The sequence below is a fragment of the Carica papaya genome, chromosome 9 (genome assembly GCF_054855325.1).
Source record: "Carica papaya isolate Zhongbai chromosome 9, ASM5485532v1, whole genome shotgun sequence".
In the NCBI taxonomy this organism is placed as follows: domain Eukaryota; kingdom Viridiplantae; phylum Streptophyta; class Magnoliopsida; order Brassicales; family Caricaceae; genus Carica; species Carica papaya.
In genome coordinates, this window is record NC_142317.1 from 33,919,482 (window position 1) to 33,940,068 (window position 20,587).

Sequence of the window (20,587 nt, forward strand, 5' to 3'; positions counted from 1 at the left end):
GCTAAAATTGGTTAGGCCGAGACGAACCGCCGTTGTGGATGGCAGAACCAGCACTGGAGCACGGCGGTGCCGTTGTGCCGGAACCCTAAAATTGGCTGAAATGAGTTTTGAACACCGATTTTGGATTTTGAAATATTTTTATGTATGTGACGAATGTTTTGGATTTCATATGAAAAATTTAAAAAATTCGATATCCGATAAGAGGCGTAATAGACAGTTTGACCTCTTGGAATACCAATTCAGGTAAGGATCCCTCACTTTATTCTCTATTACGGTAAATTAAGGTTTAATGATGTATAATTTTGTATTTTTATTAAAAAATTAGAAAATCCTAAAAAAAATAATTATAGGTTACTAGTGGAGCCGGAACCGCTTAGTTCACAACTATCTTGATTTCCTGTTTATTTTTCTATATTGTTCTACTTTCTTGATTGATCCACCGTATGATTCAAATTATTACTTTTAAATTATTTTTTCCATTTATTGATTGTTTGATCGTGATATTTATCTCATTCATTAAATTGAAATAAAGACCTCTATTATGTTTCTTAATTATTGATGTATGAAATCTTATTATTTGCTTAAATGTCGTTTTATTGATCTTTGAATATACAATGAGATATTGGTATTGCGTGGTTGGTTGTTTTGTTGATGAAAATCTGTATGTGAAAGACTTACTAGGTACCCAGGAAATGGTGGATGGATCCGATACATAAAGAACCCTACTGTGAACGTTACCTCAGTCGGACGGGGTTAGAAAGTTCTTTACCAGAAAGGTTTGAGAGATATATTTCACACTCATACCGGACGAGGTATCGAGGAGATTGAATATTTGGCGCTCATTACTAAACGAAATATGGGGACGGCTGGTTAATTTTTTATATTGGATATCGGGTTCATGGGTAGGGAAAAACCTCTATAGACTCCTATGAGTACTAGTAAGTAAGTAAGAAATGAAAGCTATCATATCTTGTTCTCTTATATGTGAAAATAAAAAATGTATGAATATGAGTCTTTATAGGTTGTCTTTGAAAAACTCATTATGGTAAGTATTAAACAAACGTCTTCAAGTTTAAATGTATTTAAATAAAGCAAGGGTTCCATTAGTTATTTTTCTTATTTTTATCAATCTTCAGTTTTTCGTATTTGTGATTAATGTGATATTCTTACTGAGTTAGTATACCTCGCCTTTTCATTAACTATTTCAAATCAAGATTACCAATATCCATATCTCGATCAACAAGAGGGTTGTGAGTAGTTCGCTACTCGAACTCCCTTCAAGTGCTAGTGAAGATTGTTTTAAAATACTTAATTATTCATTTTTCGTTTTATTTCTTTAATTTTTATTCGTCTTTTAGAATAAACATTCTCGTAACCCTATTAGATATTATAAATTATTGTGTAAGAAATATAAAGTTTAACTCTATTAATTACTTACGCATTTAACTTATGAATTTATTTTTATTTTAGCTACTGCTCTTTACAATTACTCCAATATTAAAGGTGGTTGACTTAAATTCGCACCCTTTTGAATTTTTAATTGAACATGTCCAACATTTCATAATTAGTCAAGAGTTGATTTTGGCCCCCCATGGCATCTTTTGAATTAGCAATCATGACAAAAAGGAAAAATAAAAAATTTAAACTTATTTTAAATTGGCATCTTCAAATACAAGAAGGTTAGTATATGGGTTTTAGCTTGGAATCTTCATTTGTTTGTTGAAGTATTTTAAATTTGTTTATTTTAATTTATTTTTTAATAATAAAAACAATTTTTTTTCTTATAAGTAGAGGTTTAAAATATATTGATTTTATTTATTTTACATTCTATAGTTTAAATTGAATCATTAAATTTAGTTTTTAAAAAAATTCAAACCAAATTTAATTATTAAAATTAAACCCAAAAAAAAAATCTTAAATTGATTGTCTTTATATATTTTTAAAAAATCATGTAGTCTTTATTGGATTCTTAGAAGAATATTTTACACAAAACAAAATATAATAATAAAAATAAAATATGTTACATATACATCTATCTTAAATTTAAGACAAAGAAAGTAGATAAATATTTTTAATTATTTAATAATTTATTATATATATATATATATTTATTTTTAAGTATATACAATTTAACTTTTGGTTTATATTTAAAATTTGTTTGAATCAAACTAGAACCAAATTGAAAATTTTAATTTGATTTCTAATGCGAACTAAATTATTTATAATTAAATATATAATCATTATTATAATTTTTTAACTATGCAATTGATTATATGAATTATTTTTTATTATTAAATTTACAAGAACATTATTAATTTAACCAAACATGTTGAGATATAGTGGAATAAATTATTTATAGATGAAATTTCTCACTCTATTACATACTTAATTGAATAAAAATAGTAGGTAAAATAACATAGACAACCATGTTGCCATTTTCTTAATTTATATTCAAAATGGTAGGTATCTTAAATTATTTTATATTTATTTATTATGTAACTATAGTATGTATATATAATATATAGTCCTTTTCCCATTATTTTTAACTTATTTTATACTCCACAATTAAATATTTACAATATCTACTTTGTATTGATTGAATTTAATCAAGTAGGTCACTCATGATGAGACCTGATCTAATTTGAATTAGTAATAATTATCTAATAGTTACTACTTAAAATTTAAAATAGTAATTATATTTACTATTTTAAAATATAAAAATTAAAAAAAAGTATAAAAAAAAATAAATATCTCTCTCTCGAAAAGGTTCTGCTTTTGTGACTAAAAGTACGAAAAAAAAATAAAAATTATTTTATTAATTCGTTTCTTTAAAACTAAATTTTTATATAAAAAAAAAAATATTTATGTTGTGAATATTTTCGTACAATTTATTATTTATTAATATAATTGTACGTATTGCTATCCACATTAATTTTAAAAAATTATATTTATTTATAAATTATATGTTAATTCTATGAATTCCTAACTTACTTAAAAAATTTAAATATTTGTTGACATTAGAAAAGTCACTCTCCCAATTCGTTTACTAAATATATATATATATATTATATGCAACCCATAGAAAAGCTTTATATTTTACAGTAATATATACCTTTATTTTATTACATACGTTCTTTATTTATTATATATCACTACATTACTTACTATAATTTTAACATATTACATTTAAATATTATTTTTCAATGATTATATATGATTATGAGATTATTATTTATATCAACTGTCATATTAATTTATTTTGTTTTCATGACGTATTCATGTTTTTGCTCTTGCACGCGTTAATAAATTTATAATATAAAGCCGTCCTTCATTATTTTCTTATCATATATAGTATCTTTTATATATATGTATATATGCATATATATATATATATCATATATATACAAACACAAACACAAACACATATAATATATATATATATATATATATATATATATATATGACAACCATCTATAGAGAGGAGGCATCCATGTATCTTTTTTTTTTTTTTTCCCCACGAGGGAAAGAGGGTAGCCATACTTACACAAGATTATATTTATATACATATTGGAGCTAAGGGAGAGTATGCAACTTTTTTAGATATTGTGATTCATCTATTTTAATTTCTACACGACCTAATTAAGAAAATTCGATTAAACAAAAACTCTTTTTATTGAATTTCTGTCTCATATAACGATATTTCTTAAAAAGTAGAATTCATTCGTTCTATTTTCTTCATTTTTTCCATCAACTTTAATATGAAAAATTTTGGTTAAATAAGAAATTTTTTTGCTAAAAGTCTATGTACATAAGTCTATACAACAACTAAGTTAGTCTTACCAAACAAAAAATGTAGGCCGTATTGTTTTTTCTAGTGCGTAGGAATTCTCAATAATAATTTAACACGTGATTAGTAAATTTAACTCGATCCCACTTTTTTATACATAATATTTACATATGCATTAGTATTCCTACAATAATAATTCAACACGTGATTAGTAGGTTTAACTCGATCCCACTTTTCTATACATAATATTTACATATGCATCAGTTACATTCAATGATGCAAGATAAGTAGATGAGTTCTATTTGTAACATCTTAAGTGTAATCAGGCAATTTATAAATTTTCAACAAAATGGATAACCATAACTAACATATTTTTTAACGTCACGTAGTTCTCTCCAATGTATTTCTGAAAAAAGTATTGTATCATTGCTACCCACTTCTTCTATAGTCCTGAAGTTCGTACGATTTTCTCTATCTCTTATGTGCCAACCTCGATAGCAACCTTCACGTTTGGACTCAAAGTGAGGAGGTATATATCACGACATTAAAAGCAAAAAAAAAAGAGGGAATGAATTAGGTTTTGGGTTAAGGTTAGGGTCAGTGTTTCGAATATATTTTTACGACAACTACAATTGCATCAAGAATAGTCACCGATTCCGACCATGATAGTTACTGCTTATAGTCTATAAGAAAAAAATTAATCTTTATATTGTAATCAATCAAATAATATAATAAAAATTATTTCTCAAAATAATCTCTCTGTTTCTTATATATATATATATATATATTTTCATTCTCAAGATTAGACAGTGAATCAATTATAACATTCCTTTAAGTAAACTAAAATCATTTGTCTTAATATAATTCTTGGTACGTTCATATCAAACATAGCACATGCAACAACAGTCAAGTACCTAACTAGAGAAGAAGAATAATATATATACATATATATATATATATATATATATTTTTTTTTTCAGTTCAAAATGTGCTTTAATCATATTTTTCAAATATTAATATTTCTGGACCTATTTATTATTAATCCTTTTTATGAATCCTCTGAAAGCCCATCTTGCTCGGCCCACCATCTTTCTTACCCTAGACCATTGAAACGCGTTCTCTTCCTTCTTCGTCCCTTTCCTGATCGCCACGCTTCTGCTCTAGCGTATTCTCACAGTAATCTCTCTGCGTTCCCGTTAAGCCAACCGGCTCACCTGAAACCATCTCTTACCGATCCTCCTTTTGAAGCAAAAAGCAAGCAGCGGTCGCTATCATCCCCCTTCGGCGGGATACTTCGGCCTGAACTCGGTATTCTCTAAGCTCGGTCACTTCTTCTCTCTAAGTATACCCGTGTTTTGGTGCTGCTAATTTCTTTTGTTAATAGCTGAATTTTGGTGATGATTACTGTTTTGATCAATAACTTGTTTCCTTTCGTGTCAGTTTCTTTTTTTTTTGTTTCTCTGTTTGTTCGATTGGTTTCTGCTTGTCCTAGTCTATTTCAATTTCTAGATACGCTGCTGCGTTCAGTTGTACAGATAGTCATTTGCTTTATTCATTAGTGTTTTTGTGCTGTACTTCGCTTTTTTAGGTGTTCAACATGATGTGCTTGGGATCGTTGGTAAAATTGTAATTTTCGGCTGTGTGATCGATCTATTTAAGTTTGCTCTATTGTTTTCATCTATAATTCACTTCCAACCTGAACTTTACCGTACTTCTATTTCGAGAGATGGCTCATAAATCATGGATTGCTTGTGCAATTTGGTTATGGTAGCTGTTGTTTATCTTGATTGGTTGATGTATAAATTGGGTTTTACTGTCTTGACGTTTTTGCTTGATGATACATATGTTTTGATATGTCTGCCTATCTATTGCACCTTATGGTTGAGTTTCGTGGTCATATGGAAATGCTTAGATCATGATGTTTTCTGTAGTTAATAGGTTTATGTTTACGTTAGGTTGTTAAATCACGAGCAAAAGTTACCTCTTAATAGGGTTCTGATTTAAACCGACTAAGCAAATCGAAACTTCTAACATTTAGGATAGGTAAGGTCCTGTCCTCCTTTTCTGACATTTAGGTTTGTATGTTCTGACATGGTTAATGATCGTTGGTTTCAGTTCTAGTTACTGCTTATTTAGTTCTTTAAAATGCTTGGAGGGATACATGCACGTATATGTTCTTAAGGCCGTACCCCTGTGGGAAGTGTACATAGAATGCAAGAAGCCTCATCCACATAATCTCTTTGTTGGGACATGCACCAATAAGCCAAAGGTCCTTGGTATATATATATATATATATTGACGTTTGAACATGTAACTCGGATGTGAGAAATTATTTTAGAAGAAAAAAGTGTATTAATATGGCACCAAGGGCCGTGTACAAACATATTTTCATTTCTGACAAGATATCTATAAGGTCCCAAAGCTGCTGCTAGAATAAAATGGTTGGCCCCTTAGAAAGAAAAAATCTAGCGCATAGAATCAAGTATTTTTAATTTATCAACAGAAAAATTCGTTTCCTTCAAAAGATCTCCTATTTTTCTCCTTCCAACTTGTCCAAAAGGTAGCTAAAGGGATAAGCCTTAAGGAGTGTTTATTCCTTTAAATGCCCTTCCAGGCCCACAACTTGTCCCACACATTACCGACAATGACCCAACTCAAGCCCATAAGATTGTCAGTGAAAGACCAAAGACGGTGAGAAAATAGATACTAGGGGAGGATATGATTGCATGTCTTCTCACCACTTTTACACAAATAACAACCATTCACTAATGTTTTCACTCTTCTAATCAACTTGCCTGGTGTGATAATATCTTCTTAACCACTTGTCAAGTAGAAAAAGCTACCATGGAAGTTGCTTTCACTTTCTTAATCATACTTGATTGTAACTCCTCATCACCTCCGCCTATCTTGGTCTAAGTGCAAATATAGAGATTTGACTGAAATTGGCCATTTCGGTTGAGACTCTATAAATGGCTCATCCGTAGCCCCAGTAGGAACTAACACTGGAGAAAGAGAGTTGAGGAGTCTCATGTATTCATCAATTTCCCAATCATTCAAATTTCTCGTTAAAATGATTGACCATGTGCCCACACCAGTTGATCCCACAAACAAGTCCTAACTTATATGTTCTTGTTCTGTGCAACAATGAAGATGGAAGGAAATTGCATGAAGAGAGCCCCTCCTTTCAACCATTCATTCTTCCAAAACCTTACTCTTTTCCCTACCCTACTTTCCATTTAATACGTTTCAAAAAGATCTCTTTATCGGAGCTAATCTTATTCCGACAAGCTAATACCATGTGGCCCTCTAGACTCCTTGACATACCAACTAGAACTATCTAAGCCAAACTTTGCCAAACCACTTTCCTTTGTTGGCTATTTCTCTCCATTATGAATTCCCAAAGCCATGTACGGTGAAGAGGTATATTAAATTTACCAGTGATCTCACTCCTAAACCTCTTCCTTGAATTGGTTGTTTAATCACATCTTAGGCCACTAAGTGGTGCCTCCTCCTCTCCTTTGAATCACCCTAACATAACCTATGGTGGATCACCTCTAACCTCTTTGTCACACTTACTAGAATAGTGGATAAAGATATAAAATAAATGGAGATATTGGCCATGACAATTCAAATGATGGCTCCATCATGCTAGCGGAGATTTAAACTTGCTCACCACTGGATTCCAAGCCAAAATTTCCTTGAATATTGCACCAAGCTGTAGATCAATGAAAGGTTCCCATTTTTGCATTCCAAGATAGTGGTCAAATACATATCCTCTCTATTTGCACCCTATCGAAGAAGCCCAAATTTTGCCATATTTATTTTGAGACCGGACAACTTGAAAATACAACAAAACATAGCTTACAATGAGGTCTCCTAGGTTCCCCTTGCATAATAAGAAGGTGTCATCAACGTAAAACAAATGAATCACCTTCACCTTCAGGACACTGAAAAGGTGCAATTCCGTGATTATGATGAGCAATTTATTTAGAGCTTCCAGTTATGAGAAATTTTGTTGTAGTCTATTTGCTTGACAATGCTTGGGATCCTATGTCTTTATTTGTTGCACAATCTTATCATCTTTTAACATGTAAATCTCTGAGTGTTATTTTTTATTTTTTTGAAATAATAAATCTCTAAGTGTTATATTATAGTTCAAGTACCAAACAATACTTAAATACCTGTATGGACTGACAGTGTCATTGTAAGGGTAATGAGAGAACTCATTTTGGTGGATTCCTTCTTTCATCTTTTGACTTAATTGGAAGGGGAGATATAAGAGAGCTTTTGGGGGGTATGTGTTCCTCGATAAATGGTCCCATGAGACCTCTTAGATATATAACTAACTTGCAGCCTACTCTTCTGAATTTGACTGGCACTTAATTAGTTCTTTCTTTTCCCTTCATTTTTCCAATAAGTTCACATGGAACTCCATCGTAATTACGAGCTCTCAGTCTCTGTATCCTCTACATCTGTCAATGACTTTTGAATGAAGTGCCTCTATCTTAGAGGCAACCACTAAACTTTTTGCCACTTCATCTTATTTTGATTTAGATTAAAATCATTATAGTTTTTTTTGGTGTCTTGTTGTTTATATTGCTTTATCATTGTTATCTTATTCTCTACTCTCATTTTTTAATCTTTCTATTTGTTTTTCATATTGGTGGATTATCATTATGTCACTCTAAATTTGCATGTATATTATATACATTGATTCAGAGGAATAAAGAGAAATGGCTGATCGGTTGACTCGTATAGCTATAGTGAGCCAAGATAGGTGTAAGCCCAAGAAATGTCGCCAGGAATGCAAGAAGAGCTGTCCTGTTGTCAAAACCGGTACTGTTTTCTTTCTTTTCAGTTCTGTTTCCATGTAAGTTGCTTTATTCATGAAATAAATATAGGGTTTTGTTTATTATATTTTTGTTAGTGATGAATAAGATCGATGCTGTTTGCATAGATGAAAAGTTTTTCTCTTATTCGACTTGGGCTTCTGGTTTTATTTCACATGTATATGGATGTGGATCCTTTGCATTTTTCCTAAATTTTCCATTTTGATTCCTAGCGAGAAAAGCCTCAACTATATACATATCTTATTTCTTCTGCTGTATGTTTTCAGGGAAACTGTGTATTGAGGTTACTCCTGCATCCAAGATTGCCTTCATATCAGAGGAGTTGTGCATTGGTTGTGGTATCTGTGTCAAGGTGTATATGTCATGATTGATATGTTTCTGTTTTTATATTTGTGTTTTGCAGCTTAAGTTTGCTTTTCAGAATGCCGGAAACTTCCTTACTGTTCATGCAGAAATGCCCGTTTGAAGCAATTCAGATCATCAATCTGCCAAGAGATTTAGATAAAGATACAACCCATCGTTATGGTCCCAATACTTTTAAGTTGCACAGGTTTTTCACATCTCTATTTGTTTGCTTGTTAATCCATGTCTAGAATCCTTTTCTTTTCCCTTCTTTTTATATGAGATTGTTGTAATATTCCTTTTTCAGGCTGCCAGTCCCAAGGCCTGGCCAAGTTCTTGGGTTGGTTGGAACCAATGGCATTGGGAAATCTACTGCCCTTAAAGTTTTAGCTGGAAAACTCAAACCGAATTTGGGCCGTTTTAATGTGATGTTCTTTCTTATTACATCTTTAGTTGCTTCTTTACGTGTGCATGCTCATCCTTTGATGATTTTCCTTTCCAGAACCCACCAGATTGGCAAGAAATCTTGACATACTTTCGAGGATCAGAGCTTCAGAATTATTTTACTCGCATCCTGGAAGATAATCTAAAGGTGATTTGGACATGCATTATAACATTTTCATGTGTATATATCACAGAAATCGTCATGCATGCTTATTGGCATATTGTCTTGAAGATTCAGTTGATTATGTTTGATTCATGAAAAGTTGTCTTTCCTTTTTTGTTGAGGGGGGGGGGGGGATAGGGAGGTTATTTAACTGGACAGATGCTTCTTAAATAATATCCTTTGAAACAGGATCGTGGTGTTACTGCTTACTGGTAAATATTCTAGTTGACATTTTGGTCCTTTATGGCTTAGTGGTAAATACCATACTTGATATGCTGTTGTGGAGCCTGAGTTACATTGCAGTCTCCTGACTCTCGCATGCAAACATGTCCTGCAAACATAAAACACTTAGCTTGTGAGACGACTATATCGTATTGGAACTCACAAAAGCTACTCCAACTTCAACTTCTGCTGGTTGTGCATGTTCCCAGATGAGGAAGTGTTTTTCTTGTCCTTTTCTTCACATGCTTGAATTATCATGCTTGGTTTTTTTGGGTATCATATAAAGCTTCTAAATCATAAAACCTAATATCAGGTGTTAGAGGTGATACTACATTATTTTCTTTTAATATTTCTGAAATAATATGTTACGAATCTCAGAAACCATCTATTTGGTTATTCTATTTTCCTAAATTTGCCTAATGGTTGTTTCATGTTCTTCTGATGACTAACGTATTCTTGAACAGGCCATCATAAAACCTCAGTATGTGGATCACATCCCTAAAGCTGTTCAAGGCAATGTAGGGCAGGTGCTTGACCAAAAGGATGAGAGGGAGATGAAGGAAGAACTTTGTGCTGATCTTGAACTGAACCAGGTGATTGATCGAAATGTAGGAGATTTATCTGGTGGAGAACTGCAGAGGTTTGCAATTGCCGTTGTTGCCATACAGAATGCAGAGATATACATGTTTGATGAACCTTCTAGTTATCTTGACGTTAAACAGAGGCTTAAAGCTGCACAAGTTGTTCGATCTTTGCTCAGACCTAATAGGTTTTGTTTTCATGTACTTTGTCTTTGAAAGCTTAGATTGCTTATGTGTCTGGTAATGGAAGGTACTTATATTGATTGCATTTTGTATTTCAGCTATGTAATTGTTGTTGAGCATGATCTTAGTGTCCTGGATTATCTTTCGGACTTCATTTGCTGTTTGTATGGGAAACCTGGTGCATATGGAGTTGTAACCCTTCCCTTCTCTGTAAGAGAAGGAATTAATATATTCTTGGCTGGCTTTGTGCCAACGGAAAATTTACGGTTTCGGGATGAATCTTTAACCTTCAAGGTATTCTATGGATTTTACATTGGCAATTTTTTTGGATTGTAACTTTTATTTGTCACTTATTCTTTGTTGTCCTTTTTAGGTTGCTGAGACCCCACAGGAAACTGCTGAAGAAATTGAGACTTATGCAAGATATAAATATCCAACCATGACAAAAACCCAGGGCAATTTTAAACTTAAAGTGATTGAGGGTGAGTTTACTGATTCTCAGATAATAGTAATGCTGGGTGAGAATGGAACGGGCAAGACAACATTCATTCGCATGCTGGTAATTGGATTTTTCAGCATTTTTTATTTGATTCTACTTATAGCTGTTTAGGCTTTTTTATCTAAAAAAAATTGTTGTTTAGGTTTTTAACTACCCTGACTTTAGAAAAGGTGGATTATTCATGTTCACTACAATCTGCAGGCTGGTCTGTTGAAACCCGATACAGTAGAAGGTTCTGATGTGGAGATACCTGAATTCAATGTTTCCTACAAGCCGCAGAAGATCAGTCCAAAATTTCAATCTACAGTTAGACATTTGTTACACCAAAAAATACGCGATTCATACATGCATCCTCAATTTGTGTCAGATGTGATGAAGCCTCTTCTTATTGACCAATTAATGGATCAGGAAGTTGTCAATCTCTCTGGTGGAGAGTTGCAAAGAGTTGCATTAGCTCTATGCCTTGGGAAGGTAACCTATTTACTTTTCTAAGTATAGATGTTTTAAAGCCGCAGAAGAATACATTTCGAGTCCTGCGTGCAAGTTTGTTTGCACCAAGCAGACACCAGTTTTGTTGCATTCTTTTATGATCATTCTTCATTCTATCACTAAAAATGTTATGATCAAATTTGGTGTTCTCTAAGCAATTCATTACTTAGTGCAGCCAGCGGACATATATTTGATTGATGAACCAAGCGCGTATCTTGATTCTGAGCAACGTATTGTTGCTTCAAAAGTCATAAAGAGGTTTATCCTTCATGCGAAGAAAACTGCATTTGTGGTTGAACATGATTTTATAATGGCAACTTATCTGGCAGATAGAGTTATAGTGTACGAAGGAAAGCCGTCAGTGGATTGTACGGCAAATTCGCCTCAGTCATTGTTGACAGGGATGAATCTCTTCCTATCAGTAAGTTCCCTAAACTCTTTTCCTTATATATTTGCATTGCTTATTAGAGAGAAATGAAAGGAAAATAACAGAAAATTGGATAAACATGCCATTCTGGGAATTGGTTGTGCGAAGTGATCTGAACTATCTAGTTATGTGAAAGCAAATGCTGCTTATTATTTCTAGAACTCATGGAAAAGTAGCTGCTGAGGATATCCCCAAAATGTCTATACCATTGATAACTATTTCTGCTTTTTATGGACGTTCCTGATGTTCCCATATTTGGATTTTCTCTCTAGATTTTTTACTCAATTCTTCTCATTTATCTCTCTGTTTGTGGAAATACATGATAAAATACTCACTGTTGTATCTTATTGCGCCTATTGTAGCATTTGGACATTACATTCCGGCGAGATCCAACTAACTATAGGCCAAGAATCAACAAGTTGGACTCAACCAAGGACAGGGAGCAAAAATCTGCAGGATCATATTACTACTTGGATGATTGATCTGATAACTAACAGGTTTAAGTTATCCATGCCTCTGTATCGTGCGCGTCTTATGGCGACTGGAAAGTAAATCTGGTTACTATTTCAGTTGTAGTTTTCAGTCACGCAAAATTTGAGGGCATCACTGCAAAAGCATTGATTTGATCTCCACAACTAGCTGTGATATTAGCAGGATCAAAAGAGGCCGAGTGCTAGGGAGTAGATGAGAAGTGATATCTTGTTAGCTTGAAAGATTTTGCAGGCCGTCTATACCCATCCACACTTAGTGATATCTTGTATGCTTTCGGTCCAACATTTTTGCTTGAGTATGTTAGGCAATTGAATCTGAATGTTAAATTAACATGTGGTGCTATTTTTTCCGACATATTGTATTTCATTAGAGGCATAAAACTCAGAGTGAGAGAAAAATTTGAGCTGTTGATTTACCAAGAAAAGCTCAAGTTATTGAGGTTCATGCTTTTCTTCTGTAATTTCTGAGTGAAATTTTAAACTGCATCTGCGAGGGTATCAAGATTTTTTTTTTCGAACTGTTGGGTTATTAGCAATTTTCCGACCATCCTATTGGGAATTTAATCGTGCATTTAGTTTTCATTTATAAATTATTTCTTACTTCTACAGCATGCAAATGCCTCTCTTGGTTGTCCTCTGATAATTTAGGTCACAGATTTGATATGGATTCTGAGGACATCTGTTATGATAATAACAGAAAATTCACTGTGAATATTTTTGTAAATGATAGCATCAAATTTAATGGTGTAGAGGATGAATTAGTTGCAGTTTGTTGTAGGTGATGTTAAATTTAGCTGAGGAAAGAATGCATCAGTTGCAAGTAATTTGGCTCTGTAAATATTGAGAGACCGGGAGGGGTAAATATTCTTCTTGATATTGTAGTCCCAAATGTGTATTTGAAGTCCTATGTCTGGTGAAGCAAAGCCAAAAGCCTGAGCCTAAGTTGTCCAAACACTTGGCTAGATGATGTTAAGTGACATTGGGTATTTAACCTGTTCTTTTTTTCGTTTAAGAATGCAATAGGTTCCGTAAAATTTAAGTAAACTTGAGCACTATAACTCTACTAAATAGATAACTGTAAAGTGATTAGTCGAAAATAATAATAACGTATGCGCCTAAATAAATGATGAAAACGAAAAATGTATTTAAAGGATTATAACAAGGGAACATAAATAATGTACACTTAAAGTGTGCCAATGTGCTTGTGTGCATGAGATTTTACCATGTGATTCGGATTGACTCCGAGAATCCATGTATCTTCCCCCACTTGTTTTTGGCCGACTAATAGCTTTGGTAAAATATCTGCCATTCAGATGGTTCACACCTGAAAATTTTGGTCTGTAATGTGATTTCCCACAGGAGCAGAATATCAAGTATGGTGTTTCAATGGGAGAAGTTCAGGAAGCCAAATGAAATGCATCACACTGATTATTATAAACTCATAGCAGCCAGTAACATGACAAGCATAAAAGCTTCCATATCACTTTTTGGCAACACCATGTGTATGTATATATGTATTATTTGGTTAAAACAAGTTTGACACAATAACTTAAAAACTAGAATTCAATTACTCTTAAAACACAAGATTATTTCATCTTCTACCTCTTATTAGTTAGATATTGCACTTCATTTACAAGGCCTACGACCAAACTCAACTCCATGCAACTGTCTGAGAAGCAAACATTACACAAATTTCATCCTTTGACCTCACTGATTTGGGCACTTGACAGCACTGCCTCTCTGTGAGCCAAAAGCATCATCTGAGTAAAAGCAATCAGATTAACGAGTGAGTTTCGATATGATCCTTATTTATGTAAATCAACTACAGAAGGACAAGAAAAGATGAATTATTATAATGCCTAGCTTGCTTATAAAATAGCTAATTTAAAACTCTATAACTGTCATATCTAGGAAAATTATATAAAAAAAAAAATAACGACAAAGAAGAGTAAATATCTTATTTAATCTGTGAATTTTTGCCCACAATTTAGTCCCCCGAATTTTTAAATTTATTTCAAAAGCATGACTTTGTCCCATTTTAAACAGAAAAATGGGAGACACCTTCAGTCTAGTTTGGATAAAAAAAGGAAAAAATAAGGGAGCGGAGAGGAGAGACTCGCAATGAGCTGCAAGACGGAGATGAAAAAAAGAAACCAGAACTAAGAAGCAGACATTGATAATGAAAGAGATCTATAAATTGGAAGGAAGAATAAATACTGAAGCAAGCTTCTTCTCTCTGTTAAGTGTACCAAAGGGAAGGAAACCAATAAAAAAGAGGAAGGAAGAAGCAGAGGCAGACATTGAAGAAGGCAGGAAGATAGAAATCTGTGGGAAAGAATAAGAGATTATAATTTCATATAGTTATTAAAATTATGCAAAACCAAACAACAAACACCTGAATTAATAAAAAGATACTTCTCCGTTCAAACCCAAATATAAATTAATCAAATGCATCCTCATGGCTGGATTTCTCCCGTACTCCTCTGTTCTTTCAATTCGCCATTCACACCATAACTTGCATTATCCATATCATTATCATCCATGGCTACTTCTCTCTCTCCAATTTCCACTCCTTCCTTTTCCTCTCAAACCCACCTCCCTCACAGCCGAAACTTCCATCTTCCTATCTCTCTCCCATCATCTTCACAGGCCCAAAAGCCCAAAAAGGGATTGGTTTCAATGGCACGCCAAGATTCTTCGTCACCTTCGTCTCTGTCTGCAAACTGCCATCTGTATATGCCCATTTCTCACATACACAAACACCCTTTTTTCAGATTGATGTACAATGTACAGGTGATTATGGGACCACAAATTGGAGTAGAGACTGTTGGACAGGTTCAGGAGAGAGGTCGTGAAAGCTTGGGTTATTCACGACCATGAGAGGAGGAGTTCTTCGAGAACAAGCAGGACGAGAACAAGAGGAACTCCCCCAAGGCTGCTAAGCATATCAACCAAAACACCCCCAGTTTAAATATTTTGCAGAAGAATTGCAAGAGGAACTCCCACAAGGCTGCTAAGCATAATCAACCAAAACACCCCCAGTTTAGATATTTGCAGAAGAATTGCAAGATTGTCTTCCTTTCCCTGTCTCACTGTCACTCTCCTCTTGGCAATGGCCCCAAGTCTTTCCCTTTAATTTTGTGTTCCCAAACAAGAATAAAGTGTTTATGTTTTTTCTATTTAAAGTTCAACAAAGTCAGTGCTTACGAAACAAATTTAAAAATTCGGGGATTATAATGAAAAAAATTTTTGATACTAAATTGTAACATTGACCAACATTCAAAAACTAAATTGGATAATTTTCCTAATAATAGCAACAGTAGTAATAAAAGAGAATAAGGGATGATGTGCATATAATAATTAGGATGTCCCATAAAATGCCTATGGCTTGAGCTGCTAAATGCATCGTCACTCACTGGTTTAACTAGTGGAGGGAGGAGAATCTGGCTGATTTTCTGGTGCTGCATCTTGAAATGCCTGTAGCTCACTGTACGCATCATGCAACTTTGCTAGAATAGGAAATGGGCCCTGAACCAGCAAGTATATGGGAACTACCAGTCAGCCAAAGTTCTAAAAGACAAAGCTGTGGGATGCAAGACCAAAGGTGAGAAACAACTATATGAGTAATCAAAAACAAAGATAAGGACTTCAAAATGTATCCATTGTGAACAAAGTAGAACATCCTAGCAGAAGAAATATTCGTGTTAACAGGAAAACAACACACACATTCAACTATTGGCCAAGGTGCAGGAACACCAGAGAATATAACTGGACTTTGTCATTCTTACACATAGTTCTCAAGATCCACATGCTACTCCACTCCCTAAGCTGGATGTCCCTTTCTTTTTTATTTTAATTAAGATTATTTTCATGTCCATGTTATAACACATACAATGTATGGACATGGATGACCATGGTGGGCCCAGGGTTGAAGATTACCATATCCACGTTGAACCTTTTGATCGCTCCATCAAGCTGTGGAGCTAGAAACAGATCAGCCTGCAGCTCACAAGTAAATTGTTTAATATTTTCAGAGAAATTCATGATATCGAAGAAAAATCTCAGACAAGCTCTTCTAAAATAACATAAAGAAGGTAAGCTCCAGCATAAAATTGCACAACTGGAATTTCTAGCAGGTACAGCCTACTGCAACTCTTATAGTTGATAATATAAAAGAACGCAAAAAGTCTTACGAGGCTGAAGAGGGACCCACACATATCAACCAACGAATAGGCAAACAGCAAACAGTGAACCCTTTTGCTGTCTTTGGTTAGGTTTAGATGTCTTCTACTTCGGAACTTCCAATTTTTCAGTTATTTAAATAAGTAGGCTAATTAATAAGCCTAAAATCCTGGTGACTGAACAGGCTAATCAATAAAGCCTAATCCTATTGATTAGATGCTAGGTTTTAGCCTTTTAGGAAGAGATCAGCGGACTTTCCCTATTTATTTGCACCCAATTCAGTAACAAAGCCTAAAATATGATGGACGTCTATAACTCTCTTCTGATTACTTAACCATTCTCAAAAGGCCTTCCAAACATTCCTTATTAAGATGTCTGCATAAGCATCTTCACATGTTACATCCAATTTAGAGGGAAGAAAAAACACAGATGAATCAGAAACCACAAACCAGAAAAACTTCATCACCAGTTGCATATCTTCCAGCATAATTTGCTAACAGCTTCTCAAGAGCTGAACAGAAATGAAAATTAATCAAAATGAAGCCTCAAAATACAAGACAGAAAGCAGAAACAGTCATAAGTTTTCACAGTGTTGAAGTTCTTATAAAAGTAAAAAGGAACTAATTGACTGTGAAAATTTATGATTGTTTCTACTTCCTGTCTTGTAACAGAAGTTCTTATATAAAAAAAGGGAACTAATTGACTGTCAAAACTTATGATTGTTTCTGCTTCCTGTCTTGTAATAGAAGTTCTTATATAAACAAAAAGGAACTAATTGACTGTTTATCTTTTTCAACTTGTCCTAGTAGGTGGACAATCTCTAAATACAGTTATTGAAGTATCAAACTGTAGCTTAAGATTCTTTCCTTTTTTTTTAGTGTTTGACAGAGAACTAAACATAACCAACCAATCACATTCACCTTCTGCTTTTACTTATAGAATCTTTTTCTTAACTTGAACTGGGTATCTCCAATATTTAACATTTTAACCATTCTAAGTTCCAAAGAAGTAATTGCTCCTAGGTGAACAGGTTTAACTGAAGACATAGCAATTTAAGAATGAACCAGAAATTCTCAATAGCTAATTGGTTTCTTTTACCCAAAAAAAAAAAAGAAAAGAAAAAAAAAAAAGCTGACTAGATTCAAAAATATCAAGAACACAAATCCATTAGGAAATGCATTTCATTACGGTAATAGGGATCCACCATTCAAAAGAAACACTAATAAATAAATCCATTAAGTGTAAGCTACTGCATGCATCTATCACATGGTCTGATTGAGGGATAACATAATAGCTGAGGGTCAAAGTCCATATCAATTCTCTGAAGATATTGATGACACCTTTACTTACACGTGCTCCGATCAAGTAACAGCACCACAAGCTTATGTCCAGCATAAAATGAATGTGATACTAAGGAGATACTTCATGGATAAAAACAATTTCCTGAATGTTATTTACAATTACACTTTGTGGAAATTTAGATTAAGACAAAAGAAAGTTACCTGCAAATCCTCTTTCAACATGATATTTAGCCCAAATAGCTTTTTCATCAGAATTGATTTTTTCCTCGATGTACTTCTGTAGATAGAAAAGGGTGAATAGAATGAATATGAATGGACTATCATCACAATTAATGAAAGGAGCAGAAGAAATTAGTAAATTCATTTAAACACTGACCAGTACAACTAGATTCTGAAAAGGCTGTATGCTTGAGGAAACCATACTTGCGATCTTCAAAAAATGTCAAAAAAGAGAATCCCTTAATATTCAGATATGCAGAACACCTTAATAAGAAAAATAAAAAACATCTGAAATAGTAAAATAGTCCCTGTCCTGTTCAGATTTTTCTATTTAAGCCCTCCTACTTTAGTCGTTCTATATCATCCTTTATACTTTCAAATACTTCCACTTGACACTATTAAAAGTACGGCTAAGTCAAGGCCACGTGGCATTAACTTGCCATGCATTGATGATGTGAAAATTTTTGCACACCATCATCCCTGTGACCAGAGGAGAGAAACAAATTTTGTGCACAAAGCTTCTCTTTCCTCTCTCTCCTCAAGCTTCTCTCCCCTCTCTCATCGTCCATTGTCTGCTTTTCAACTCTCCCTCTCTCCTCTTAGCTTTTCTCCTCAATCAGAGCTCTCTCTCTCAAATTTTTGTCATATAATGCCATGGACTTCTTTCTTTCTTCTCTTCTTTGTAATCCAATCATCTCGTAAACCAGAAGAACACAGATCATCATGAAGCTCGGAGATATCTTCACTCATCTGGTGGGCTGACTGAGCCACTACTTGCATGTGGTTGTGGGTGGGTTGCCAAACACAGGGCGCTGATTTACCGGTTCTTCTAACAGTGCTAAGTGAAAGTACTTGTTTAAAAGCAATTGAAAGTATAGAGGCTAATAAGGAGACAACTACGTTTAACTGGATCGAAAAAAGAATCAACATTGTATGTGAAAGAAGGCAGATCTATGTCTAATCACCATGTGATCGATCAACGAAGAATTTGTTTGTCATATTTATAGCTCAGTGCTGATGGTCTATCTATGATTTCATTACACAATAAATCCTACAAACAACTGGAATTTTCATCCACAAATTTTGACAGTCATCAGCTCGAATATACTTAAAACTGTCAGCGAAAAATCAGCTAGAACAAAACATAAACAGCAAAGCCCAAGCAAAATATCTTACTAGCTTCAAATAGAATGAAGGGAGGAACAAACTATGCTGCTTCCTTTGACTCACCATAGAAGTATATGTAAATTTACTTTCTTAAAGTAAGAAGGCGAATTGTTACCATAACAGAAAACAGATTGCAGCAAGATGCAGGTTATACCTGGTAATTAATGGCCCTTTTCTGAAGATCCTGTGGTAACAGCGAATGCTCGGGGTACTTCTCTTCCAAATACTAGACAATTAAGGAGAAAACTTAAGGATATTAGACTCAAATTACGATGCAAGAATCAGCCCCAGATTGAAATTTGCAGCAACAATTTCAGAAGATCTCGAAAACTAAGATAGTCAATTACTTGTAACCAAGTAGAACAAAAGACCAAAAAAAAAAAGCTATTGGCACGTGACTCACCATTATAATAGCCAAAGAGTCAGACACAACAACATCGCCATCCATCAGGGTAGGCACAAAGCCAAGAGGATTGAGCTTCGTAAAATCTGAGAATCAAAAAGGAAATGAAGCTGCAAACCGAGCAGAAAACGATGAAAGGAAGTTTAAACAAGATTACCAAGGGAATCAATTACCAGGACTGAATTGCTCCCCCTTCAATAAGTTCACCGGTACGTACTCGTACTTTATCCCTGCAAATGAACCCGATTTAACCCAAAAAGACAAACAGAAACGTAAATCAAAGAGGAAGAAGTTGAATACCTTTCAAGTTAAGCGCAATACGAACCCGCTCGGAACATGAGCTCCTCCAGTAGGAGTAGAGCTTGAGCTTCTTCTCATCCTGTTTCAGTGAATTCTCCAATACTCCATTAATCAATTCTAAGTATTGAAAACAAAACTAAAAAAAAACAGAAACAATATGTGAATGAACTACCATGTTAAAAGACTGAAAAAGCGTTGAAATGAAATGGAAGGAGGACGAATTTAAGGTTATATATATATATATATATATATATTCTGCAAATGCAGTGCCGATGCCTGCCTTCGGTTGATGAGCTTTGCCGAGGTCCGTGGGTCAACCAAAGACGTATCTTCCAATTTTTGAAAAAAGAAAAGAAATTATTTTGTCTTCTGTTTTTTCATTGAAAATTCCAAAGATTGCAGGCTGTTTGGATTTTGGTGCTAAAAGCGGCAAGTTTTAGGGTAAATGAAAATGTAATAACCACTCAATATTATCTACTACATATATTAATATCTATATCTATATATATATATATAAACTATACAAACTTACTATTT

At 33.7% G+C, this 20,587-nt stretch overlaps 2 protein-coding genes across 3 annotated transcripts; one reads left to right on the plus strand and one right to left on the minus strand.

The window, feature by feature from the left end:
- Window positions 1–4,875: 4,875 nt before the first annotated feature.
- Window positions 4,876–12,996, plus strand: LOC110819753 (ABC transporter E family member 2). 2 transcript variants are annotated; one of them, XM_088211939.1, is made up of 12 exons: window positions 4,876–5,095; window positions 8,507–8,623; window positions 8,904–8,997; window positions 9,041–9,187; window positions 9,287–9,404; window positions 9,482–9,571; window positions 10,273–10,577; window positions 10,671–10,866; window positions 10,946–11,131; window positions 11,273–11,542; window positions 11,736–11,981; window positions 12,350–12,996. In XM_088211939.1, the coding sequence occupies exons 2-12, from the start codon at window positions 8,521–8,523 to the stop codon at window positions 12,467–12,469; spliced, it is 1,875 nt and encodes a 624-aa protein (XP_088068065.1). In that variant the 5' UTR covers window positions 4,876–5,095; window positions 8,507–8,520; the 3' UTR covers window positions 12,470–12,996. The 2 variants fall into 2 exon arrangements, with proteins under 2 accessions (XP_088068065.1, XP_088068064.1); XM_088211938.1 differs by having other exon boundaries at window positions 4,877–5,095; window positions 8,904–8,989; window positions 9,090–9,187.
- A 910-nt stretch (window positions 12,997–13,906) lies between these two features.
- LOC110819754 (glutathione S-transferase zeta class-like) lies at window positions 13,907–20,468 on the minus strand. Its single transcript, XM_088211940.1, has 11 exons — window positions 20,223–20,468; window positions 20,051–20,129; window positions 19,924–19,980; window positions 19,751–19,836; window positions 19,502–19,573; window positions 18,338–18,391; window positions 18,163–18,238; window positions 17,110–17,171; window positions 16,418–16,477; window positions 15,895–16,006; window positions 13,907–14,238 (listed from the first exon to the last, which is right to left on the minus strand). The coding sequence occupies exons 1-10, from the start codon at window positions 20,223–20,225 to the stop codon at window positions 15,899–15,901; spliced, it is 657 nt and encodes a 218-aa protein (XP_088068066.1). The 5' UTR covers window positions 20,226–20,468; the 3' UTR covers window positions 13,907–14,238; window positions 15,895–15,898.
- Between the last annotated feature and the right edge of the window lie 119 nt (window positions 20,469–20,587).

Coding starts and splice junctions, on each gene's coding strand:
- LOC110819753 (XM_088211939.1), top strand. CDS start 8,521: ATGGCTGATCGGTTGACTCGTATAGCTATAGTGAGCCAAGATAGGTGT. Junction 8,624..8,903: donor CTGTCCTGTTGTCAAAACCG/GTACTGTTTTCT, acceptor GTATGTTTTCAG/GGAAACTGTGTATTGAGGTT. Junction 9,405..9,481: donor CGAATTTGGGCCGTTTTAAT/GTGATGTTCTTT, acceptor TTTCCTTTCCAG/AACCCACCAGATTGGCAAGA.
- LOC110819754 (XM_088211940.1), bottom strand. Junction 19,981..20,050: donor TATTGCGCTTAACTTGAAAG/GTATTCAACTTC, acceptor GTTCATTTGCAG/GGATAAAGTACGAGTACGTA. Junction 18,392..19,501: donor AAAGGGCCATTAATTACCAG/GTATAACCTGCA, acceptor CATTTTTTGAAG/ATCGCAAGTATGGTTTCCTC.